Below are 27,904 nucleotides of genomic sequence, written 5' to 3' on the forward strand. Positions count from 1 at the left end.
GTTTTTTTTATATAAAATGTAATATAAAGTGCGTCATTTATTAGTATTATTATTATTGTTATTATTATAACGATTATTTCTATGGGACCTATTTAACACCTTTTAACCCATTTTGGGCAGGAACCCCTTTTGGTGTTTAAGCATTATGTTATACTTTAGCTATTGAAAAATAGCAGATCTACAAGCTCATAGCTACGAGCTTGTAGGTCTGCTATTTTTGAAAAATCGTGAAAATGTAGAGCAAATCTTTGAATATTATTCTTTCAGAGTGAACGTTTTTAACTGAAATCTTTGCTTCTGGGAGGGGGGGGGGGGGCCCGTTAGGGTACATTTGTACACTCTCAGAGTTAAATTAACATTGATATAATATAATATAATATAATATAATATAATATAATATAATATAATATAATATAATATAATATAATATAATATAATATAATATAATATAAATTGGGGTCCCAAAGATAGAAATGCCATTAAATGGGGGTCCGTAGACTAGGCTACTACTCACTGCATGTCAAACTGGAGGTCCTTGAAATTAAACGGGTTGAGAATCACTGCCAGAGCCGTAAATATCTTCTCTTATTATGGGGGTCCCTGGCATATTAGTGTCAAAGTGGGGGTCCTTGGCAAGAAAAACTTTGGGAACTACTGCGGTAGGGGGCAGTATCAACATTTATGCGCGAGCGACCCGGAAGCTGTTTGGCGTTGTTTGCTAACGTCGTCGCAACGCAACAAACAGCAGCAGCAGCTCGAGACCCAGACGGAGAGGGCGGGCGGATAAGTTTTTAATCGGATAAAAAAGTGATTTATTCACGCCATCCAAACAAAGACCTCGACGCGTTCGGTGTTTTGTTGACCTTATCGTCGTATTCTTGTTGTTTCGTCGACCTGCGTGCGGGACATGTGAGCGTATTTCCGAGCTCAGTGAGTCAGGACTAGTACAACTTCCATCTGCCGCGCTTCTTCTTATCCGTTGGAACAAAAACAAAAACCCAGAGAGAGAGAGAGAGGCCCGCGAGGAACCATCCCGTTTCCCAAAAAACAGGACTTAAAACCCACTTAAAACCGGGTCTACTCTTTAAAAACAAACTGCTAACCCCAAGCAGGGCCCAGGAAGCCTCCCCATCATGTCGGGGGACGACTTCCAGTCGCGCTACGCCTCCGTCATGGACGGCATGCTGCGGGGCGCCGTGGCCGAGACCACCCGGCTGTTCCAGACCATGGTGGACGAGCTGAAGAAGGAGATCAACGTCATCAAGCAGGAGAACGCCGAGCTGCGCTCCAAGTGCACGGACCTGGAGGTGGAGGAAGAGACCTCCACCACGGGGACCACCTCCACCGCGGGGACCTCCACCGCGGGGACCTCCACCGCCGAGCCGTGTGGAGGAGACGGCGGGGAGGAACCGCCGCCTGAAGAACCCCCTGGACCTTCTGAAAAGACGAGGCGAGACACTGCTATTCAGTGTGGTGAGTTTTACGGTACCCACACTGCACGTGTAAACAGAGCTGCTACCTTTAATCACATTTTAAATATGAGCCCTTTTTGTATATTATTTAAATTGTTTTGAGAACAAATGCTGTTATTTGTCCGAAAATAACTGCAAAATATTGCTGCTATATATATATTAAAATAAAAAATCACACCCGTGTGAACTGAGTGGTGTAAGGTCTTATATAGACTGATCAGCTGTGGTCTGACGTAATGTCTGACGTAATGAAATCACACCCGTGTGAACTGGGTGACCATAGCAACCACCACTCAAAAACAAAGCACAGCATGTATATGACACAATGTGACATAGCTCTGTTTACACAATAATGTACCCCAACTGTATAGCCTAGCCTACATGGTTTGCAAATCAGTCAAGAACTCCCCCCAAATATGTATGAAATAGAATAACAGCATAGAATTTAAAGAGTAGACTGGTCCTATTGCAATAAGGGTCTTTCTCGGCCCCACCCCTCTCCAATTCTTTATATTGTTTAGTTTCCAAGATGGCCACAGCATCAGGAGGGGGTGGGGCGGAGGTGAGTGGGTGGGGTTGACATATGCCCTTACTGGGCTGCGTTCACACATTCAAGACACCTGTCTTGTGTCTGTGTTTAATGGCCGCTCCAATGCATTTACAATGGAAGCCCATGTCTTTTGACCAAACATTTTGTTTGAAGGGGGGCAGAACACATCCATCAAAGCTGTGTTCAGACACAAGTCAGGTGTCAAACACAAGGAAAGTGTCTTGAATGCAGCCCAGTAAGGGCATTATGTCGACCCTGCCCGCTCACCTCCACCCCACCACCTCCTGGTGCTGTGGCCATCTTGGAAACTAAACACATGGGAGAAGGGTGGGCCGAGAAAGGCCTTTATTGTTTTCATGGTCTATTCTAGCCACAATTTGAACAACTAGAACAACTTGAAACACTAGATTTTTTTTTAAATATGTTGAATCTAGATTTTAGAGCAACACCAACCATTGACAGCTCATATATTCCAAACAGAAAAGCCCTATCTGAATCTGATTGTATTAAAACTCACCAACATTGCAGCTGTACAACACGCTTGAATTATCCTCTTTCTACCTGCAAAGTGTTTGATTCATAGAAATCCACCGTAGCAGCAACAGCTGAAATGTTGGTGAGTTTAACGTTGTTTAACTCATTTGGCGCCACAGCGCCATCTGGTGGAGCGTTCAGACCGCCACACATGTATTTTTAATGCCGAGCGCCATTTGTTTGAAAGCCGATTTGGCCCGAAACTGAGATTCAGGATTTAAAAATCTGCTATGTAAAATGTCCCGCTATTGTCATTTAATCCACCCAAAACATACTTGTTTAAGCTAGGATCATAACGTTTAGAGAAAGGAGCCGCAAATAAAGCTTGTTTTTGGTCTAAAAAGAAGAATCTGTGTGTTATGAGCGCATACAGGACACAATTGATCACCGTAATCAATTGATATTAAAAAAGGCGATCTTGGCGATAAATGAGTTAATACAATCAGATAGGACTTGGAATGGGCTGCCAACGGCTGGTGTTGCAACTCTAGATTCAACGTCATATTACATTTTTTTTATCTAGAGGTGCAAATTGCGGCTAGGTCTATTCATGCTACTGTGTTTACAGACATACAAACGGCACAATAGTTAAAGTCAGAGTCCTACTATTTGTCACATTCATTACTGTATGCAACATTTGTTCTCATTTGACCCCATAATCCAACCCTTGACGTTGAGTGCCAATCAGAAGAATCAACTTTATTGTCACATCACAGTTTTACAAGTAAAAACGTGGGTGAAATTAGTTTTTGTGCATAGTTCCCATCATATAATGTTTTCCCAAGAAATACAAGTAAGGGAAGGGGGAGGAGGGCTTTTACCACAAAACATACAAGTAAAGGGTTTCAGATGATTTTGAAGCTTGTTTCACAAACGGCACAGCTGTTGGGTTTCTCTTATCTTATTAACAGGCTTACAGCCGTACAACTAAAGGGTCTCTTTTCCACAAATTAAATACACATAGCACTTGAGATATAATAGGTGCGTGAGCACAGCAGCCGCTGTGTACTGTGCATTATACATACGTACATTATTCAAGGTACAATGTACAAGCACGTAGGCATTTGGTCCCATTTTTTTGGTATGACCTGGTCGGGGGTCGAACCCCGAACTCCCATTTTCAGGGTGGACACTCTAACCTAACCACACATGGCCACTGAGCTGGTTACTGTGTGTGTGTGTGTGTGTGTGTGTGTGTGTGTGTGTGTGTGTGTGTGTGTGTGTGTGTGTGTGTGTGTGTGTGTGTGTGCGCGCGTGCACAATACGCTGACGTTTCCTACTGTTTTTATTATTGTCACCTATTGGATGCTGCTACTAACACATTTGCATTATTTATCTGGCTCTTTTTGCATTGGATTGATGCCATCAAGTACATTTCGTTGTACAGTACACTTCGTTGCTTAGAATTACTGCTAATTGGGCACAGAAAGTACTCCCCGCACAATGTTTGATAGCCAAACACTCCCCCATAGATGGCCACTCCCCCATACACGTGAAGCTGAAATGAGGAGCAACTAAACTTTTCCAGAAGCCATTGGATGGAAGACCTTAGTTTAACCCATTAGGGTTAAGACCTGAGGCCAATTCTACAAATGCCTTCTAAATCTGTAAGCACCCACAAAATTATATCTATTTGGCCGCTGACCCCCATCTGAAAATGCTTCATGCCAGAAGATGTGTTTTACTAATTATTTTTCAAAAACAACAAAACGTTTTAGAGAGCAATCAAAATCACTTATGTTTTGAGCAATATTTCAATTTGATTACTTAAATTAATCAAAAGCCTTTTCGGATCAAATGGCTTACTTTTAATGTCAACAAATCAATCAAATGGGGGACATTGTGGAGTGTGGCACAGTCGGTAGTGCTTTCGCCTCACAGCTAGAAGGTTCTGGGTTCGATTCTCACTGGGGACGCTGCGTAATCAGTGCCCATACCCGAGGCGGGGTTGGCGAAAGGGCCTTTCTGTGTGGAGTTTGCATGTTCTCCCCGTGTCCCCTAGGGTAGGTACTAACAGAAAGTAACTGGCAGTGTAGTGGTATATTTACATGCAGTGCATTAGTTTGACATTGTTTACAGCTTCTTCTATTGCTATAAAGCATATTTAAAAAAACAATAGGAATATTTATTAGAAAATGTATTAAGTTATGGAAAAGTGTTTCTGTTCACAATTGAAGTTGGTAAATCTGCCCTGTTTAGTTTTTTTCCGTTACCAGTACCGTTACCAGTACCTAAAATGCTGGTATCGGCGGTATGCTATTCCGTCTGTCATTCCGATTCCGAGATTTCATTTACATCATATTTTGAATTGATGTAGTATTTTGCTGCATTTTAACTATTAATGGATTTGTTTTTATTCTTAGTAAACCTTTACTTGTACAGTTTCAGCTTGTGCTAAAAGCTTGTTGTAAAAGCTTTGCTCAAACTTTCTATTTTTTCCTGGCTTGATCTTAATACCCCCTTTAATACCCCCTTTAATACCCCCTCCTGGCTTGATCTTAATACCCCCTTTAATACCCCCTCCTCCCATTCCTCCCATTCCTTTTTTCCTTGGAGAAACGGCACGATGGGAGGAATGAGATCAAGGCAGAAAAGAAAAATTAGTTTTGAGCAAAGCTTTTACGCAAACTGTACAACTAAAGGGTTTCCCTTTGCTAAAAAATTGTACAATTAAAGGGTTTTTATTTATTTTTATTTTTTTAGCCTTCACCACAAACTGTACAAGTAAAGGGTTTTCTCTGTATGGGCCATGTGCTTTCTCACATCAGATATTGACAAGCCTTTGCTACAAAACTTTACAACTAAATGTTTTTTTACAAGGTCCAAAAAAACCAACATCCTTGGCAGGGAGGGCCTTTGTGAAAAAAAACATGTCCTTGGCAGTCAATGAGTTAAATCTTTTGGCCTTATTGTCTCATGTCTTCTTTCTTTGCTTTGTGTTTTGTGTTAGACCTGGTTCGTGTGGGAGTGGCTCCGTCTTGCAAGCCTCTCAAGTTAAAAGATGTACAGGAGGCTGTGGACGTTAAAAAACAGCCCAAAACCCATGGTGATGGACGGCCTCTATCGGTATGGCGCTCAAATGTATTCCTGCTCTGTCCAATTTACTGTGAATTTCTTGTATAGTCACGATTATTACATTTTTCTTGACGATTAAATTGTCGCTCAAATATTTGCGATTATGGATTTAATTGTGTTTCTGTCGTATGTTTTAAAATATATGAACAATCTAAAATAATTGCGATATGGCAATTATAATTGTGACAGTTTAACACTTTTAAACATTGTGTAACCTGTTTTTAAACATTGTGTAACCTGTTTAAAAGTTAAGAAATTAGTAGATGAGTGAGTATTTTTTCCCCTTGGGATGTGATTGTGACATGTTTCTCTGTATGTCTTTAGAACCAGGAGGATGGTAAGCCAACTGCAGTGTACCACCTAAGAGTCCTCAAAGAAAAAGAAGGTACAATTGACTTTTCCAAACAAAGACCAAATTGATTTCAGATTTAAAAAAAAAAAAGAAAATTGCATTAAATAAATCCTGATAAGTTGTTTGGTTGGAGGAAAATGTTCTACCTGTGTCTTACCTGTGTCTTTATCTCTTTTGTTAAACAGGCCAAGTCAAGCCCTTTGTTAAACGCATTACCATTGAATTTCCCAAACACCAACCATCTTGTGAAAGAGGAACCCAGAGCCAGGCCTCCCAAATGGAGCATTCAGCATTCACACTTCTTCCATTCAAAATGGAACAGCAGTCTCATGTTATACAGCATATTCCAGTGACGACGGCAGCCTCTGAAACCGCAGCAGACACCTCAACACTGGATCAAGATGAACCATTTATAGTTCCTCGGAAACCACCAGGGGCTCAGCTGCGTAAAAAAAAGAATTTGTCAGAGGCCGCTACCCCCACAAAGGAAAAACCTAGTTCTGTCTTGTTACCATCCCGAAGAAGTGGGAGGACACCAATGAAAGTGAAATCCTGGGAGTCTCCTCAACGTCGGTCTCGAGCCTCCTGTGTTACTGTAGACCCGGAAACTGACCAGTCCCCTTCAGCCAGAGCAGATGAAATCGCTCCAGTGAAATCCCCCAGAAGAGGACGAAAACAAAAAGAACCAAGACCCTCTGCAATCAAACGGAAAGTGGAATCAATAAGTGAATACCTAAAAACTGATGAACCAACATCCGAGGAGGAGGCAGGCTTTCCTCCAATAGACGAAGAAGAGGCTGAGGAATGTTCTTCACTTGTTCCAGCATCACCTCCTGGGAGAGAAAATGCCTCGATAAAACCGAGTCCTTCCAAATCCAAGCAGCTACCAGAGAAACTGGATGAGGTGAATCCATCTTCACTTAATGAAAACCCCTCGGTCACTGAGACAGTGGTGACCCCTAAAACGGAGTCCGCAATAGCACGATCATCAGCTCCACCAAGAGCACGGCGCACGTCGTATCCAACTCTTCAAGAGGCAATGCTACTCGTCGATGCCTCAAATGCAAACTTTGATGTGAAGACCACATCAGCACTGCCTGAAACGCAACATTTTCCACTGCCATTCACCTCGCCAAATCAAGGCGATAATAATGATCCTCTCAAAACTACTGCACCCACGGCAACAACGTCAACCGTAGCACCCACGGTAACACCAGCAACCATAGCAAGTGTCAGGTCGACACTGACACAGTGTTCCCTCCCTTCAATAACAATAACTGTGTTGCCCAATGTGACTCCCAAGAAAATAATCGTTGTGCAAAGACCAACATCCTCATTTGGTGCCATGTCAACCGTCATTGCAAATGTATCTTCACAGAAAAATAGTTTACCCCAAGCCAAAGCCGATGAAACAATGTCACCAACTTCTGTTGCCACTGTTCCTGCAAAGAGGGCAGTTGCTACATCCAGCCAATTGCTGTCCATTGCCCCTCCACAAACTGCTGCCACTTCAAGTGCAACTACCAACTCATCTACACCATTCATCGATCCACGCTTCCCAAGAGTAGTTGTAGTACCACTGCAGCTTTCAGTTTTGAAATCAAAGCGACACAACTTGGCAGGTTTCACTGAAAGTGCAACCACGTCTACACAAAAGTCAACAGTCAATAAAGCAGGAACAACAACTGATACTTCAACTGTCAATGCGGCAACAACTGAAAAGGATACGTCAACAGTCATTTTAGCAACAACAAAAGCGTCGTCAGTGAATTCTGTAACTGCATCAACATCAACTGAAAATGATACATCAGTCAATTCAACAACTAAAACGACTAAAGCGGTGACGTCAGCAGTCAATTTGGAAACTGACCAGTCCCCTTCAGCCAGAGCGGATGAAATCGATCCAGTGAAATCCCCCAGAAGAGGTCGTCCTCCAAAGGTACCAAGACCAATCAAACGGAAAGTGGAATCAATAAGTGAAAACCTAAACTCTAATGAACCAACAGCCAAGGAGGAGGCAGGCATTCCTCCAGTAGACGAAGAGGAGATTGAGGAATGTTCTCCAATTGTTCCAGCATCATCTCCTGGGAGAGAACATTCATCAATAAAACCGAATTCAGAAACGGCAATAGCGTCGCCAGTGAATTTGGTAACTGCATCAACGAAAATGGATACGTCAGACTCGACAGTGAACTCAGCAGCAACATTAACTGAAAATGATACATCAGTCAATGTAACAACTACAGTGGTGACATCAGCAGTCAATTCAGCACCAACTACAACCGATGTGTCAGGCAAGTCAGCAACAACTAAAACGGTGATGACAGCAGTCAATTCAGCAGCAATTCAAACCAATGTGTCAACGGTCAGTTCAGCAGCAACAACTACAACTGTGACATCAGCAGTAAAATCAGCAGCAACTAAAATCGATGTGTCAACAGTCAATGCAGCAGCAACTAAAATAGATACTTCAACTGTCAATGCAGCAACAACTAAAATGGATACTTCAACTGTCAATGCAGCAGCAACTAAAACGGATACTTCAACTGTCAATGCAGCAACAACTAAAATAGATACTTCAACTGTCACTGCAGCAGCAACTAAAACGGATACTTCAACTGTCAATGCAGCAGCAACTAAAACGGATACTTCAACTGTCACTGCAGCAGCAACTAAAACGGATACTTCAACTGTCAATGCAGCAGCAACTAAAATGGATACTTCAACTGTCACTGCAGCAGCAACTAAAACGGATACTTCTACTGTCACTGCAGCAACAACTAAAACGGATACTTCAACTGTCACTGCAGCAGCAACTATAACGGATACTTCAACTGTCACTGCAGCAGCAACTAAAATGGATACTTCAACTGTCACTGCAGCAGCAACTAAAACGGATACTTCAACTGTCACTGCAGCAGCAACTAAAACGGATACTTCAACTGTCACTGCAGCAGCAACTAAAACGGATACTTCAACTGTCAATGCAGCAGCAACTAAAATGGATACTTCAACTGTCACTGCAGCAGCAACTAAAACGGATACTTCTACTGTCACTGCAGCAACAACTAAAACGGATACTTCAACTGTCACTGCAGCAGCAACTATAACGGATACTTCAACTGTCACTGCAGCAGCAACTAAAATGGATACTTCAACTGTCACTGCAGCAACAACTAAAACGGATACTTCAACAGTCACTGCAGCAGCAACTAAAACGGATACTTCAACAGTCACTGCAGCAGCAACTAAAACGGATACTTCAACTGTCACTGCAGCAGCAACTAGAACGGATACTTCAACTGTCACTGCAGCAACAACTAAAGTGGATACTTCAACTGTCAATGCAGCAACAACTAAAGTGGATACTTCAACTGTCAATGCAGCAACAACTAAAGTGGATACTTCAACAGTCAATGCAGCAACAACTAAAACGGATACTTCAACAGTCAATGCAGCAACAACTAAAACGGATACTTCAACAGTCAATGCAGCAACAACTAAAACGGATACTTCAACAGTCAATGCAGCACCAACATCAACTGAAATGGATACGTCGGCAGTCAATACAGCAGCTACATCAACGAAATCCGATACATCAGCAGTGAATTTAACAAAAACATCAACAACTGAAACGGATGTGTCAGCACTTAATTCAGCAACATCAGCAACTAAAACAGATACGCCAGCAGTCAATTCTGCAGCAACATCAACGAAGGCCGATTCATCAGAGGTGAATTCGACAGCAAACTCAAAGGAAAAAGCAGTCAATTCAGCAACAACTTCGGCGCCCGCAGTCAACTCAGCAGCAACATCAATGAAAGCTGATACATCAGAGGTGAATTCAGATTCAACGAAAACAGCAGTCGGATCAGCAACAACTTTGACTAAAACGGATACGTCAACTGTCAATTCAGCAGCAACGGAAGCACCAGCTGTGAATTCGGCACCTCAGCTTCGGTCTCAAGCCACCTGTGTTACTGTAGACCCGGTAACTGACCAGTCCCCTTCAGACAGAGCGGATGAAATCGCTCCAGTGAAATCCCCCAGAAGAGGTCGTCCTCCAAAGGTACCAAGACCCTCTGCAATCAAACGCAAAGTGGAATCAATAAGTGAATACCTAAACACTGATGAACCCACAGCCGAGGAGGATATGTCAACAGTTAATTCAGCAACAACTAAAGTGGATATGTCAACAGCCATTTCTGCAACAACTTTGACTAAAAGCGAATCATCAACAGTCAATTCAGCAACAACTTTGACTAAAAAGGACATGTCAACTGTCAATGCAGCAGCAACGGAAGCACCAGCTGTGAATTCGGCACCTCAGCTTCGGTCTCAAGCCACCTGTGTTACTGTAGACCCGGTAACTGACCAGTCCCCTTCAGACAGAGCGGATGAAATCGCTCCAGTGAAATCCTCCAGAAGAGGTCGTCCTCCAAAGGTACCAAGACCCTCTGCAATCAAACGCAAAGTGGAATCAATAAGTGAATACCTAAACACTGATGAACCCACAGCCGAGGAGGATATGTCAACAGTTAATTCAGCAACAACTTCGACTAAAATGGATGCCTCCACAGTCAGTTCAGCAACAACTTTGACTAAAAAGGATATGTCACCTCTCAATTCAGCAGCAACGGAAGCGCCAGCAGTGAATGTGGCACCTCAACGTCGGTCTCAAGCCACCTGTGTTACTGTAGACCCGGTAACTGACCAGTCCCCTTCAGACAGAGCGGATGAAATCGCTCCAGTGAAATCCCCCAGAAGAGGTCGTCCTCCAAAGGTACCAAGACCCTCTGCAATCAAACGCAAGGTGGAATCAATAAACACTGATGAACCAACAGCTGAGGAGGATATGTCCACGGTCAGTTCAGCAACATCGACTAAAACGGACACGATGACCATTGCATCCACTGAAGCATGCTCAACTTCATCCACTCATGTACAAACCTTAGTACCACCAAGTGTACCACCTGTTGTCCAACAAAAACGCTATCCAGTGGTCAGATTGACTAGGTTGTCGTCGTCGCCTGCATTGCAAAAACAAATGTCCCTGGTGTTGAAGATGCCACCTCCTCAGACTGAAATCTGTCGTTCCGAAAAGAAACATTCAACTCTTAAAAAGCATGCAGGGGCCTCCGTCGAATCGGCTCAGCCAAATCCAGATTCACTCGATGATGAGGATGATGATTCTCCTGATCCTTGGGAAGATTCTCCAGATAGCGCATGCATACAAACGTGTGCGCCACCAGAGGTAACATCTGTCGTCAGAGAGAAGTCATCAGCCATCGAATCGATTAATCTGCCAGTGGCATCTACTGAAGGAAATGACCTGGTTTCTGAGACGTTGGCTCCATCCACCAGAACGAGCTCCTTCGCCAAGGACAACACATCTGACCCTCATCAGCAGATGACCAAAACCCAGTTCCTGTCCCAGATGGCAATGTTACCTGTAGATCATGATAAGAAACAGGTAATAATGAGTGTTTAATATTCATTAACATACACTGTAGTCGTTTACAAACATTTTCAGCTCGAGATCAAAAAGACAAATTTGGTGCCTGACCAAAACGTATTAAAAATAGTGTAAATTGCTCACTTGTAGATCTGCTATTTAGACCTCAACTATAATTTATTTTTATATATATATTTTACTTTCACTATTTCTTTTAATTTAAAAAGTCTGAAAAAATGGTTTTTTTTCTTTTGAAATGAATGTAATTTGTAGTTTTTTTGTTGTTGCGGACTGTAGCTTTTCTTTTGCCAGACTGACGTTTGTTTATTTTCTTTCTATCTTTTCTTTCTACCCTATTTCCATTCTTTCTATTTCAGGCTTGCTCCAGTGACGCCACGGCTACACCAGGTGAGACCAAAGATGACGGTAAACGGTTGGATAAAAATCCCCTCGTGAGCAAACTCCGCAGTCATCGCCGTCAACTCAAATCCCAACAATTGCAGCCCAGTCACACAGAACCAACCCCTGTAGTGCTGCCGGAAGAACCTCGACCCACACCTGTCCCAGAACCAACCCCTGTAGTGGAAGAACCTGAACCAACCCCTGTAGTGCTGCCGGAAGAACCTCGACCCACACCTGTCCCAGAACCAAACCCTATAGTGGAAGAACCTGAACCCACACCTGCCCCAGAACCAACCCCTGTAGTGCTGCCGGAAGAACCTCGACCCACACCTGTCCCAGAACCAAACCCTGTAGTGGAAGAACCTGAACCCACACCTGCCCCAGAACCAACCCCTGTAGTGCTGCCGGAAGAACCTCGACCCACACCTGTCCCAGAACCAAACCCTGTAGTGGAAGAACCTGAACCCACACCTGTCCCAGAACTAAACCCTGTGGTGGAGGAACCCACACCTGCCCCAGAACCAACCCCTGTAGTGGAGGAACCCAAACCCACACCTGCCCCAGAACCAACCCCTGTAGTGGAGGAACCCAAACCCACACCTGCCCCAGAACCAACCCCTGTAGTGGAGGAACCCAAACCCACACCTGCCCCAGAACCAACCCCTGCAGAGGAGGAACCCACACCTGCCCCAGAACCAACCCCTGCAGAGGAGGAACCCACACCTGCCCCAGAACCAACTCCTGCAGAGGAGGAACCCACACCTGCCTCAGAACCAACCCCTGCAGAGGAGGAACCCACACCTGCCCCAGAACCAACCCCTGCAGAGGAGGAACCCACACCTGCCTCAGAACCAACCCCTGCAGAGGAGGAACCCACACCTGCCCCAGAACCAACCCCTGCAGAGGAGGAACCCACACCTAACCCAGAACCAACCCCTGCAGTGGAAGAACCTGAACCCACACCTGTCCCAGAACCAATCCATGTAGAGGAGGAACCCAAACCCACACCTAACCCAGAACCAACCCCTGCAGTGGAAGAACCTGAACCCACACCTGTCCCAGAACCAACCCCTGCAGTGGAGGAACCCAAACCTGTCCCACATCCAAACCCTGCAGTGGAAGAACATGAACCCACACCTGTCCCACAACCAACCCCTGCAGAGGAGGAACCCACACCTGTCCCAGAACCAACCCCTGCAGTGGAAGAACCTGAACCCACACCTGTCCCAGAACCAACCCCTGCAGTGGAAGAACATGAACCCACACCTGTCCCAGAACCAACCCCTGCAGAGGAGGAACCCACACCTGTCCCAGAACCAACCCCTGCAGTGGAAGAACCTGAACCCACACCTGTCCCAGAACCAACCCCTGCAGAGGAGGAACCCACACCTGTCCCAGAACCAACCCCTGCAGAGGAGGAACCCACACCTGTCCCAGAACCAACCCCTGCAGTGGAAGAACCTCTGCCCACACCCGTCCCGGCTAAGAAAGCTAGATTTGTTGGAGAGGATGAGACCCCTACCAAGACCTCTACTGAATCCTGTCCGAGCACTTGCCCAAACGTGACCGCCTGTGAACCCATTCCTCCTGTTGGTCCTGAAAGATGTGAACCAGCTAAAGAAGTGTTGACCCGGCAAAAGGCTGATGTTACAGCATCGTCTTTCAGTCCTGCGAGATCTAGCTTAAGTCAAATTGTGGCTGGCCTTAAAAAGATTAGGAGTGATCATTCTCCTCTCAGGCCCAAGACACCAGGGTCCACTAAAGATGGCCGTGAAAAGAGTCGGTATTCCAGTACGGCAATTGCTAAGAGGCAGAGCTTAATTGACCATACTGTGATACCAAAAAAGTGTAGAAAGACTGTTAATACAGCCAGTAAAGAAAGGTTGCTCAAAGCAGCTCATACTTCTATATTGTCCAAGATGAAAAACGCTAAGACTGTGGATCAAACAGCCAGTGAGGAAAGGTTGACCAAAGTAGCTCATACTCCTAAATTATCCAAGAAGTCAGAAATTGCAGCTAAATCTAACCAATCCAAAATCAATGTCGGACTCGGTATTATCATGAAAGAGGCTAAGGTTGTCTTGACCACACCTATAATGGACACCAGTGGATCTCCAGTGACCAAGATTAGAAGTTCATCAATAAATCCTTCAAACACTGAGGCCCAAATGAAGATACCCACATCTCCAAAACCTTACAGAAGCACCAGTTTCTGGACTACACCATTGATGTTATCACCTTCTCCCCCACGAATGCTGTTATCACCATCTCCCCCACCATTCCCTTTATCACCATCTCCCCCACCATTTAATGCATCACTGACTCCCCCACTATTTAATTCATCACTGATTCCCCCACCAATTCCTTTTTCACTTGCGTCAATTAAGTCGGAATTTCGAACCCCCACCTCTAGTGGTGCCTCATCCCCTTTTCTATTCAAACTCTCAACTCCCAGCTTCAAGGTGCGATCCAACAAATCCGGCGTATTCCGAGCACCACCGATCGTTTCACCCTTGCAGCCGCTATCAGTCCTCGGTAGGCGCCTGCTCAAGAACCAGTGTGGGCAGTGTGGCCGCGTTTTCACCAGCGCTGCGCTCTTGGAGAGCCATGTCCCTATGCACAAAAACCTGCCTCCTTTCACCTGCGTGCTCTGTGGGAAGGTCTTTCACAATAACAGGGCGGTCAACCGTCATCACAAGGCTCACCGAGAGGTTAGGGTCTACAAATGTGAGCTGTGTACTAAGGCATATTCCCACAAATTCACCCTCACCAAGCATGTCCAGATGGTGCATGGCAGAATAAAGCCCTTTGTCTGCCAAATATGCAATAAAGACTTCTATACAAAACAAGAGGTGAATTCCCACATCAGAGTCCACACTGGGGAGACACCATACCACTGCCACCTTTGCGAGAAGAAATTCAAGAGGACAATGGACCTAAACAAGCACTTGAGATGGCACAATGGGGAGAAGAGATACTGGTGTCCATACTGTGAGAAGGGCTTCCTGGAATCTAACAATTTAAAGATGCACAAGTACACGCACACAGGAGAGAAGCCCAGAGCCTGTCCCCACTGCCCCAAGAGATTCATACAAATTGGCCACCTCAGGAAACACTTGAGAACTGTACACAAGCATGAGACAGAAACCCACACATAGGGAATGGACTCATTTATCACGGATAAACGCAAGTTGACGAATATAAATCGACAGACAATAGAGAGTCTTTGTCGAGCAGTCGGTTGTTTTTTTCCCCCCTCATGCCTGATGGCTTCAGGCGTGTGGGTGTTGGGTAATTAACTTTTTTGGCTCCCTGAGCAAGACCCTTAACTTCTAACTGACCCTGTGTGCACACCTGAGCAGCACACTGTTTTCTGTTCTTTTTTTTGTTTTATTTGATTTATTTATTTTATCTGGAACATCATCTATGCTTACATGATGCTGAAACAATAGAGACATTATTAGACTAGTATTGAGCTTTAACAGGAGTTGCGTTGCTTAACCCATTTAGGCCTGAGGCCGATTCTAAAAACGCCTCTAAATCCTGACCTAGGTTTTCTGAAAAACTTCAAATATGTATATAGCAGCATCAGAATTTTTACATTTTTGAATACTGTACATACTGTACAGAACCCCCAAATGGGTTCCTGGCCTGAGGGGGTAAAACACCAAAAGGGGTTCCCGCCCAAGAATGGGTTAATTGTCTTAGTTAGCACCCTTGGTTGGCATTGCTCTGTAATGAATGTAATGTTTAATCAATATTTTGTTGATTGTAATTACAACTGAAAATAATACTGTGATACTTTATCTTCTCAATATGTTATCTCCAAATATGTATTATTTTTTAACATTTTGTTTTTCATTGGAGTTTAAAAGCAGATGAGGAATGCTTGGCATTTTCTCAACAGGACATTGCCTACAGGCCCTACACTGAGTAGTGCTATGCTAATCACAAGTACATTTCTGATATTGACATCTTGTTAGATGGTTTCCTGTTCAGTTGAAACCGATGTATATATGACTAATTCATGTTCTTATATTATTTGTGTCTATAGAAGAGTGCTGTGCTGTTATTTGACATTTTGGACTGAGGTCGATTTAAAAAAAGGCTTCTAAATCCTAACAGTTTCTATATTGGTGGTGCTCAACCTTTTTCATGTCGAGGACCCCCAGAATTATCTGAATTTGACCACGGACTCCCATCTCAAAATATGTTGTTCCAGGGACCTCCCAGAAGCATCTGGCGATCTACAAGCTCGTAGTAGCACGGCAACAAGTGCCGCGCTATGAGCTTGTAGATCTGCTATTTTTTCAATAGCTAAGGTATAACATAATGCTTAAAATACCAAAAGGGGTTCCTGTCCTGAATGGGTTATTTGACATTTCAAACATGCTTCCAGTCAGAATCCAGAGAAGACACTGACAATATTTAGTTTTCATTGTGTGATAATATTGGCATTGTAAATATCCTAAAGTGTTTTAATTTTATGGCCAGTGTTTGACACCGTTTAGTTCCCACAGATTTCCCCCATAGTATCCACCAGCTGTTGCTAAAACAGATATTGAAATATGGGAAGTGGAAAAAAGAAAAATAATTCTTTGTGTTCAAAGAAATAATAAAAAAAAAAGATGTATACAAATGTAAATGTTTGAATTTAATTTTTGCAAATATTTGTTTCACTGCAATTGCCAATATTTGTCATCTAGTCACATTCTTATTGATCTTGATCTTATTTTGAGAATAACTTATAAGAAATAGCTGTATAGCTTGGATGTTTTACATTGCTTAAGGCATATTTGACACTGGTTAACAAATCTCTGGTATTTCACAAACACATCAAGCTAAATTGCTATGACAGTGTTAGGCCCGATTCATACTCCTATTTTAGAGCCGAGTAAAAGTCGGTTCGGCTCTGTAGAGCCTACAAAGTGATGTCATTTGAGGTTCGGGGGTGGGGGCGGGTACCGTCCTAAAGTCGGCTCTTCGGTGCTACTGAAAATCTCTGACGAGCCGAAATCATTTCGGCACTACAGCGCCGAAACAGCGGTAAAATAGGAGTATGAATCGGCCCTTAGAAACCACACAATACTGATCTGTCTAGCTGCACGTGGACACTTGAGATGCAGTAAGTGACTTTCTTTAGTTAAATAAGTGTTAAAAAGCTCTTATATTGTGTTAGTACTCATTACTATAGTATAGAGTGTTTGTTCAGTAACAGAAGTCTCTTTTTATTAAACAACATGCATTTTCAGATTGGGCTACCAATTGTATCCAATCAGGATAGAGAACTTGGTCACGATACGGATTAAACAAGTGGATTTTTAAGTGATGATGACACAAATAAATGAGCAAACACAATTGGAACTGGACCACTATAAGAATTAATCTGGTAAATCATAAATGGCTACTCTCTCCTGATTGGCAGAAATGTCACCTACCTGAAAATGTATCTTCTGTTTATTATAGAGACGGGGAGACTCCTGTTCCTGAACATACACTATGGCCCCTAAACTTATTTGCCATGTTTTACTATTTTGAAAAACATTTTAAAATAGTGCAACTAGCCGCTCTACATCTACACGTTGTGAGCTTTTAGATCGGCTATTTGAACTATTTTAGGTTTTTTCAAAATAGTAAAAACAATGCAAATACGTTTAGGGATAGGCCTAAGGGGAAAGGGGTGGCACAAGATATAGCCCATAATCAATGATTACTATATCAGAATATAGTGATTTAGCCTTTTAACAACAAACTTTGTTTTAACCAAAAATATCACTTACCCTCTACCTTTCCGTTAAGCATTGGCATACGGTTGGTTCAGTCACAGGGATCTCTTCAACTCTTAAATGAATACGTTAGGTTGGGATTCCTATTTTATCCCATCAGGAGGGATAAGTCATACAGGACACAGGATAAACGATTGGCATTGTAACTAATGACACAAACAAAATAATGAGTGGTTCTAAAGCCTGTGATTTTGTGGTGGTCCACAAATGACAGTGAAGTGAAAATTTAAGGGCTTTTAGTTTTAAGACTTGGTAATCCATGCCCGGGGGTCCCCAGTTCAAATATGATTATTGGCGGGTCCCCACTTCAACTATGACTTCTTTGCTTTTAACAGCAGCCGTTTCCCAGATTTTTGGACAATGTCACACTAACTAGAAAAAGTGCCCTTCTGGGCACAGGTCTCCACCAGGAGGATAGGACTGTGTGAGATGTTTGGCAAAATGTTTAGGAGTAATATAAACATGTTTGCCTTTGATGGCAATTGGATGATTTGAGGCATTTTGTTCCAAAAATGTGTTTTGCAAAAATCAACCTGTTGGTGGCGCTATAACAGGCCAATGTGAAAAGGGTGGGATAAATTCCTCAGCCTAGTAAGAAAATGTGTGAAAGATTTCATGTAAATTGCATGCTGCGTTCATGATTTGAGGCTTTTGTTCAAAACGGGGCAATCTTGCAAACTGTGAAAGCCAATTATAGCCAATTAGGATGGAATATGAAATATCGGACAGATCCGACTTGAGCACATGACCATAGAGATACTGTGTAACGAGTTGTGAGATTTTTGGACAGAATCTGGAGGAGTAATATCAAAAAATGTGTTTTACAAAAGTCTGCCTCCTGGTGGCGCTATAAAAGGCAGATGCGTAAAATGCAGGTCAAAGGTTTGTCCTTGGCCTCTAGGGAGTGTGCATGCAACGTTTCACGCAGATCGGTGCAGTTTTAGGTAAAAAATGTGAAAAGCTGCCTCATGGTGGCACTATAACAGGCCGTTCTGGAAAATGCGGGGCAGAGGTTCATCGTTGGCATCCAGGGAGTGTGTGTGCAAAGTTTGGCATCGACCAGGTTAACGGTGCCGGAGATTAGCTGGTAACGGACGGACGGAAGGACGGACGCACACACGGACGGAGTGCAAAACATACTCTCTCCCCAAGCCTTCGGCCTGGTGGAGACAATTATTACAATAAAACTATATTTGAATAATAATGTGCATATAAATAGTGTAAATATCAGAGAATAACAATGGAAATGCAGTGCAATATCAATGTTGATCTAATTATGTGTCATCCTTAATTTGGATTGATGTATCTTTAGTCACACATTTGGAGTCACAGCTGAGGTGCAACTGTCATGTACCTTTTAGAGGCTAGTGAGTCATCAATGACAAGACATTCATAGAGCAAAGTCACTCAGTAATGTGACACACACTACACACACACACGTGTAGTAACTATGCTTGTGAGGACATCAACTTTGTAGGGTGGCGATTGTGAATGGCATAAAGCTGAAAATGGCCAATTTATTTTACTATACTATTGTTAGTTATTGTTGTGGATAAAGCTGCTATTTCTTTAAGTATAAATCAAGAATAAGTCCAACCCCAATCCTTAAATCTAATCTCTAAATGCCTCTAACACTATAACCACAATCTGACCTCATTCTTTTCTTAATTGTAAACATAAATGTTTTAGCCTACACAGCAGGAGCGTCATGAAGAAAAATGTTAACTATGAATCATTTAAAGTTGATGCTTTTTCTCGCAGTGAAAAATAGACCTTGTTTAGGAATGTTGCTTTATTGTTGCATAGCCTATATTCTTCACACAAACAACTGTTTAAATTAATACACATTTCCTTAAAATTAGTAAATCTGTTATAGGCTACCAAAAGATATCAATTTCTCTCTACTCTTTCTCACTTCTATACTTGTGAGGACATTTGGCCCTCACAAGTTTAATCACACACACACACACACACACACACACACACACACACACACACACACACACACACACACACACTGCACCCGGGTACTAGAGAGAAACTCAGGACAGTTTTAAACTATGATCACACTGACTGGTAGTCAACACACACACACACACACACACATGCAGACACGGCACCCTGTCAGGAATGTAACTGGATCTTTCCATCAGGGTATAAAAAGCCGGGACGTTCACAGAGGGAAGACAGAACGAAGAGAGAGAGAGAGAGAGAGACAGCAGAAGACTGGAAGACTGAGTGAAGGCTAACTAGACCAGAGGACATCTAACTTCTAAAGCCAACTATAAAAGAACATCATTAGCTTTGAGCAGAGTGCTGTCTGAGGAAACCCTATAACGTGAGGAAAGCTAGTTTTTCAGGCTATTAATTGAACTAAACCAGTGTAGAGCTAACTGCCCGGAGGCCAACCTAAAACGATGCTTAGCCCCTTCCACCAGCCATCCGCCCTCGACCCTGCGGCCCTGCTGATGTCACCCTTCCACCAGCCATCCGCCCTCGACCCTGCAGCCCTGCTGATGTCACCCTTCAGGGATTTCCACTGGCCCGTCCGCAGCCTCTGGCCCGAGAGACGCCCCCTGTTCTACCAGCTGGAACAGGAAATGGTGCGTCACTTCCAGCTCATGAAGCAGAACATGGACTACATGGAGCGCCTGCACCAACGCATCTGGGAGGAGATCGACCAATCGGCGCCGGCCGCCGCCGCCGCCTCCTTGAAGCCAATCACATTCCAGATGAGCAAGGACCAGGGCGGAGCCTTTGCGCTCACGCTCAACACCAAGGACTACACGCCCGAGGAGCTGTCTGTCAAACAGGTGGGTGGAGTTATGGTCAGGGTTTTTGCTATTAACCACTTGAACCCCGGCATCCTTAGCCAATCATAGACGATCCGCAGTGAGCTTGTAGATCAGCTATTCTTGAAAAAGAGAGTTTGGCGTAGAGTGAACAAAAATAACAAGTCCATTTGCTCATCTGTTGCTGAATCTAGTTTAAACATGTAGCATTTTTTGTCTCACAAGTGCTCACAATCTCCTTTAAGTGCTTCATACGAATGTGATATATCTTCCTACATTTACATTTCCGTCTACCCTTTTGGTGCAATGAACACAGTTAAAAGTAACGCAAAACAATACTCATTATGGGAGATGTGTAGTAGTAGTAGTCGTCATAGTAGTAGTAGTGTAGGAGCCAAAGAGTGCTTAGTTACAGTTATTGTCACTTGATTGGTGATGGGCGTGGGCACCGCGTTGACACTCCATTATTGGTGGGAGCGTCTCTGTGGGTGGCCACCGGTAGTTGACAAATACAGGTATCTGTACCAGCTCACTCTAACCCCCTTTTTGAAACTAGCTCCTCGCCACTCGCCCTACACACTTCCACTCGGTTTGAGCATAGATATATAAATAATAGAGACGGCACCGGAATCCCCCTCCCATCCACTTGCATTGCGTCTCTATTATTTATATATCTATGCTCAAACCGAGTGGAAGTGTGTAGGGCGAGTGGCGAGGAGCTAGTTTAAAAAAGGGCCTTAAGGCTGTTTGAACTCGTAGGCAGGGTGAGCTGGGAGTGATACATTTTGTTGACCGCACTCGCACTTTAAATTGATAGTTTGATTCATTCATGTTGGTTTGCTCACTGTTTAAATTTAGCTTCTTTGCACATATTTATTACATATATATATTTATTGGAAATTGTATTGTAATATTTGGTGCACTGAATAATAAGTAAACATTTTAAACTTATGAGCTCGTTTGGACATGAATCATTTTATCATTGTTTGTTTTTAGCTCCCAGGTTTAGCCTGCCGGTTGAGTAATTTATTGGGAATTATTATCAGCCATACAAGTAGTAGTAGTATAACTAGTAGTTTGATTGATTGATTGAAATATTTATTAACAGTTTGCAGAATTACAGTACATTTCAAGCACAAACTCAATACAAAGACTGTTAACTGTGAGTGGACGACCCAATTAAGCATTACACTTGTTTACAAGAGGGTCCACCTTGTTCAATTCATCAAAACATTTAGAGACGTACAGATAGACACTTCTATATAGTCAAATAACAACAGGAATTCATCATAAAGGAGGTAAAAATGGAAAAGAAACATATACAGTGAGGGGAAACTGTACTATTGTAAAGTATCACCTCGTCATCCTAAAGCAGTGTTGGTCAAAGAGGTCAGGGGACCACCAGGGTTCCATGAGGGGGCCTTACAGGTCTGTAACTCTAACAGAGAGACCTGTAAGGGTCCATTTGGTTCCATTTGATACACACTCGGGGTCCTTGAAATAAGAAAAATAGGTATGAGAACTAAACTAAACCGTCAACCTCTTTCTTCTGGACAGGTGGGCAGGAAGCTGCGGGTCAGCGGTCGCTCCGAGAGGAAGCAGGAAGTGGACAGCCACAGCTCGTACCGCCTCCACGAGTTCCGTCAGGAGTTCGAGCTCCCCGACGGCGTCAGCCCCGAGTCCGTCACCTGCTCCCTGGACGGGGGTCTCCTCTGCCTCCAGGCACCCCGGGAAAAGGACGCGGCAGGGTCCAACGAGAGGCTGGTGCCCATTACCCTCGCCCCACGGGAGCAGCTGGTGTCGACCGCCACGACACCCAAGACCACCGCAGCAGGGACGAGGCTGGTCCCCATCACCGTCACCCAACCAGAAGAGGTGGTGTCGACTGCCACACCCAAGACCACCGCTGGGGAGGCGGCCTCCACGACAGCCAAGACCACCACGGCAGGGACGAGGCTGGTCCCCATCACCGTCACCCAACCAGAAGAACCAGAGACGGCCACCTCACACACCAAGACTGAGACCAACTAAGTCAGAACGACACCCCCAATGTTTTCTTTTTCTTACAACCATAACTTTATAAAAATAAAGTGAGGGGCGCTAATATATTAACCCATTTTGGGCGGGAACCCCTTATGTTATAATTTAGCTATTGAAAAATAGCAGATCTACAAGCTCATAGCGCGCCACTGTAGATCTGCTATTTTTGAAAAATCCTGAAAATGTGGCGTAAATCGTTTATGTTCTTTCAGAGCGAACGTTTTTAGCTCAAATCTTTGCTTCTGTTGAGGTCCCTGAAACAACATATTTTCTGATGGGTGTTGGTGGGCAATTTCATATATTTTTGAGGGTTCCTTGACGTGAAAATGTTTGAAAACCACTGACATAGAAACATAGGGTTTTTCAGAATTTTTTTCAGAATTTAGAAGACAATCGTCCTCAGGCCTAAATGGGTTAAAGTCTAACTCATGTTGCTATGATTATGTGATGTAACGGTGATGTAAAACAAACGGTGACAAAGCAAACATTGAACCCCGCCCCTCAAAAATACAATGTCTTTCTGGACATTAATAATGTATGTGTGTCTGTTTAATCCATAAGGTGTTTAAATCAAAATTGTGTTTAATAAATAATATATTATTTTAATAACACTGTTTCTGGGGCTATTTGTAGTAATGCTCTGGTCCTATACCGACACCATCGACTGTCTAATACTATGACGAAAAATGTTTGTCGACTACCTCTTTTCACTGACAAAAACGACATAAAATTGTAATAAAAACTAAGCCATGATGACAAAATATACTGTCGATTTTGTCAACAAATAAAAATTAAACTAAAATGTTAGGGACGGACTAGTGGACAAGAGATCCAGTATAAGTCATTTTACACTTGGTTGCATTGCACACAATGCGCTGCGACGCATTGTGAGCTTGTAGATCTGCTATTTTCAGCGAGTGTAAAAACAGCCATTACGATTTACGACGGCATCAAGGCCCACCAAAATACATTTTAGTCGACTAAATCCACTATAGATTTAACTAGACTAACACTAAAGCATTCCAGCCTCCAGGTGACTAAAAAGTGACTAAAACTGAATGAAAGTTATTCAAGAGACTATGAATAAATCTAAAATGGAAATGTGTTGACAAAAACCACGCTGCATTTATGGATCATTGCATGACTGTGCAGTGTTTAAACGTACACTTCATCAAATAAAAAAAATAACAATTAAACTCTATGTAAGATATAATAATGTATTCATAATTTCATAAATGTCAATGTATTTACTTTTATAATAACATAATAAAAATATAGAATCTTGACAAATATGTCCACCACAAGCCAGCATGGCTATAACCCTTGAGTATAAATATTTATTAAAGTTGTAAATATTACAGACATTCATGGTATTCAATTTTAAGTCCTCCTGTGATGTTCTTGTACAATCACATCACAACAACTATACATTAAATGGTGTAGAGATTAGAATACAGATATATTATTCATATTCAAATCTTTAGAAATCGGTATCAAAAATAAAAAACCTGTTTAAAACAATCAATCCGTCACAATAATTATTATTATGAAACAACAAACACCGATTCAGAAACAGAAGCATGCTTTCCAGATCGTCTTCCTAATTTAAATATTATCCCATTCTGTGCGGGAACCCCTTTTGGTGTTAGCATTATGTTATGCTTTAGCTGTTGAAAAATAGCAGATCTACAAGCTCATAGCGCGCCACCGAGTGGCGCGCTACGAGCTTGTAGGTCTGCTATTTTTGAAAAATCGAAGAACGACTGACATAGAAACATAGCTTTTTCAGAAAACTGTCAGGATGTAGAAGACATTTTTAGAATCTGATCTTAGGTCAAAATGGGGTGGTGTTACGACCCTGGGTCTGTATAATTAAATAATCGTCGTCATGTTGCGGTCCAGTTCCCCTAGGCTGGTGCCGTAACTGTGGCGGCGAAACGTTATAGAGCGTCGCAGTCCCACCCCCTACCATGGACCAGGAAATGATTCTCCGTTCATTTTCCTCATAGACATTTCAGAAAGTATTTATTTAAAGACGTTTACGCCGCGGACAAAGCCAACTCGAGTCGTGACAAATCATGACAACAAACACAATTTTTTGGACCGAACAAATAATTAGAAAGAAGAAAAGAACGGCAGGTTACAACACTTTTTTTGTTGTTTTTCATCTTTGTAATTATTTGTTTGGTCCAAAATATTGTTTGTGTTGTCATGAGTTGTCACGACTGGAGTTGGCTTTGTCCGCGGCGTAACTGTCTTTAAATAAATACTTTCTGAAATGTCTATGGGAAAAATGCATTGGGATTCATTTCCTGGTCCATGGTAGGGGGCGGGACTGCGACTCTCTATAACGTTGAAATAAAGAGAATGAGGAGCAGACATATATCATTATTTCTTCATTTGATCATGTTTTGGGTCCAGCACCGTATTAAAAACTGTGTGATGATGTGCATATCTTAATGCCATACTACTATGTAATGTCAGCTCAGATGACTTCCTTGAAAGAAAATATTTTACCGTTCAACTAACAGCTTTCTCGACTGTATGAATCCTCATGTGTCTCTTCAGGTGTTCTTTTCGATTAAAACTTTTGCCACAAATGGCACAATAAAAGGGTTTTTCACCTGTATGAGTCCGCATGTGTTTTCTCAGATCACTCATGTCACCAAAACCTTTATCACAAACTATACAACTAAAGGACTTCTCCCCCGTATGAATCCTCATGTGTTTCTTCAAATGTGTACTTCGAGTAAAGCGTTTACCGCACACTGTACAGCTGAAGGGCTTCTCTCCCGTATGAGTCCTTATGTGCATCTTAAGATTGCCATTTCGGTTAAAAGTCTTACCACAAACTGTACAACCAAATGTTTTCCCCCCTGTATCAGTTATCGCGTTTGGAGGTTGTTGTTGTTGCACTGATATCAGGTCCTCCTGGGACAGCTTGTTTCTCAAATACAATCTTTGTCCTTCCACAGTGTCGGTCTGATCTACTGACTGATCTTCCCTGGTCTCCTCCCAGTCATCACTGTAGTCAGTGTCAGATTCAGAACAGTGTGAAGAGATGAGCTGCACATCAACAGTTGGTTGTGATGCTCCACAGTTCTCTACATCAGCTTGTGTTTTCACGTGTTCATTTGAAGTGCTGGCTAGAGGCTCCGTCTCTCTGTTTTCATTATATTCACTTTTGACCGCTAGTAATGTCAACATCGAACCGTCAGCCTCCTCTTGTCTGTGAATTAGCTCCTGCTGTTCATCCTTAATCTGTGGAGGCTGTGGTTCCTCTTGGAGCAGATCGGGCCTCCTCTCCTGTTGCTCAGGTGATTTCTCCTCTTCACAGACTGGGAGGAAGTCTAGGCAGAATAGGAGATGAGAGAAACAGTTAACTCTTTGAGAGTTTCAAGGATTTCTATACAGTTTGTAGACTTCTCTATGGAAAAATGGCGTTTTTGAATGATTTATTGAAAATTCTCTGCTGTGAATGTGTGACAACGAAAGACCTTCAGAGAAAGCTTGGCTTGTCTGCTTCCAGGAAAAAAATGAACTGAGTTGATAAAATGTTTAGTTTGTGTGTTGGAAGCCATTTAAAAGAGCCTGCATTTACACTGGGTAGTGTTTCTAGGACAACAAAAAAAGTTATGCCCGGTTGAAGTTTTATTTTCTAAATAACTTTTTTTCTGCTGGGCGTACATAGCCATGCAATATCTCATTTTAAAGGGTGAGTTGTCTAGTTCAATTAAAATAAAATAAAAAGTTTCTCACATGTACCACTGTAGATATTTTGCCATCTATAAATAGCATGGTCAGTCATGATCAATCTGACCTATCCAGCTAAAAGTCCCCCTAGCTCTGAAATGGAACATCATATAAACTCAATTCTTTTTTGGGGTAAAATTAGACATTCTAACGCACATTTTGATATATACCATGTTTACATAGTCTTACCAGTACCTTGTCTATTCATGCATGTATCTCAAAAACCTGTTGTGAAGAAACAGTTTTGATAAAAAACACATCCAAGGACATTGTTTTTGATATGACTTTGTGCCCATGATATGTATCAAAATATAGACTTGAATGTATACTGTATTATAACAAAAAAATTGGGTTCTTACCATCTACCGTTACAGAGTAAATCACAGTTGAAACTCGCTTAGTCAAACCATAAACCTCAGAATAGTGAACAAAATAGCCATGACAGGTCTAACTCATTGTAAAAGCTTGTCTTTTATTTTTTATGACTAACATAATACAATTATAATAAATATTACAGAAAATAAATAGGCCTACATACAAAACAGTTGTCCCCAAACTCCCCAGTGTCCCCAAACCACTGCATTCCAGTTGTTCTTGACGGTGTGTGTGTGTGTGTAGGCTAAATTTAAAAAAAACAACAACTGAAATGAATGAATGCATCCGGTTCAGTGTCGGAGAACTCCATCGTAGTCTTGACTCTTCGTCTTCATCATCATCATCATCATCCTCCTCCTCCTCCTCATCTGATGCCAGTTCTAAATATATAAAAATAAACATTTAGCTGTAGTCAGCCCGGCCAATAGCCAGTTGGGGGGGGGGGGGACGTAGGCTATCTGACATCATCGTCATCATCATCATCACACGGAGACACACTAAACAATGTACAATCATGATTGTGTACAATATACAATGAATGCAATTATCATGCAAGCTCAGACGTCAATGAAACGTCATACAGATCTTATATAATACGCTACTGTTAGCTTCACTCCCCGTCCCCCCTCCGATCCTTGTAGCAAGGTCATCATAACCAACCACGCGTTGCTTCAGTAAACGATGCATGTTTGTTCTCCGTCTTTGTAGACAGTAAATAAAAAGGAGCGAACATTACTCTAAAGATCAGATCGCCTATAAGGCACGCTACAGTATAAAATACTTGTACTGCCATGCGTGCATGCCTGCTACGATACATTTGTACTGCACCAACCAACCGATCAACACCAACCCCCCCTCCAACCATTAGCCAGCACCAATGCACCGACCAACACCATTAGCCAGCACCTTTGGTGCTGGCTAATGGCTGGGGGCCATCGTGGTGAGTCATTCTGGCGTCATGATCTGACTAGTAGTAGTAATTATCCAAGCATCTATTTGTAGCGATCATCTTATGATTTCTGATCACTATAGAAGGGCATTTTCTACAATAAGATTACCTCAAAACATTCCGGGTTGATCGTCTTCTTCAATGGTTTCCCGGTATAGCTCATCGGACGACGATGGGGAGACAATGAAAAAAGGAGGGAGGGAGCAGCGAGTCTCGCTGCAAGCACTGGACCAGGGCTACTCCGCCTGGAGAAGGCGACTGGGACGCGTATGGATCAATACTACTACCACAAAACTCGCTCAAATAAATAGTACTGCTTTAAACTTTTTCTGCTAGAAAATCGCTCGGGCGAGACGGCAAAACAGGCAA

The 27,904-nt window shown here is 42.8% G+C and overlaps 2 protein-coding genes across 3 annotated transcripts in view; both read left to right on the plus strand.

Annotated features, from left to right (window-relative positions):
• Positions 1–761: 761 nt before the first annotated feature.
• LOC306942915 (uncharacterized protein) lies at positions 762–16,663 on the plus strand. The gene is made up of 5 exons (XM_079529096.1): positions 762–1,473; positions 5,507–5,622; positions 5,956–6,016; positions 6,169–11,456; positions 11,816–16,663. Exons 1-5 carry the CDS (start codon positions 1,134–1,136, stop codon positions 14,996–14,998), a joined length of 8,988 nt encoding a protein of 2,995 aa, XP_079385222.1. The 5' UTR covers positions 762–1,133; the 3' UTR covers positions 14,999–16,663.
• Positions 16,664–19,835: 3,172 nt separating this feature from the next.
• The window catches only part of LOC306942183 (heat shock protein beta-11-like), a 222,507-nt gene continuing 214,438 nt past the window's right edge, over positions 19,836–27,904 (plus strand). The window contains exons 1-3 of one of the 2 annotated variants that reach the window (XM_079527942.1): positions 19,836–20,439; positions 21,976–22,215; positions 22,294–22,395. In XM_079527942.1, coding sequence (XP_079384068.1) covers positions 20,044–20,439; positions 21,976–22,215; positions 22,294–22,395 — 738 coding nt within the window. In that variant the 5' untranslated portion in view covers positions 19,836–20,043. Of the gene's footprint in view, positions 20,440–21,975; positions 22,216–22,293; positions 22,585–27,904 lie in introns of those variants that run through there. The other variant, XM_079527941.1, reaches the window with a different exon arrangement.

This window comes from Electrona antarctica (genome assembly GCF_951216825.1).
Source record: "Electrona antarctica genome assembly, chromosome: 18".
NCBI lineage: Eukaryota > Metazoa > Chordata > Actinopteri > Myctophiformes > Myctophidae > Electrona > Electrona antarctica.

Excerpts from the sequence above, each read along its gene's own strand:
- LOC306942915 (XM_079529096.1), top strand. The coding sequence starts at position 1,134 with ATGTCGGGGGACGACTTCCAGTCGCGCTACGCCTCCGTCATGGACGGC. Across the intron at positions 5,623-5,955 it reads GTGATGGACGGCCTCTATCG|AACCAGGAGGATGGTAAGCC; the intron begins GTATGGCGCTCA and ends GTATGTCTTTAG. Across the intron at positions 6,017-6,168 it reads AGTCCTCAAAGAAAAAGAAG|GCCAAGTCAAGCCCTTTGTT; the intron begins GTACAATTGACT and ends TTTGTTAAACAG.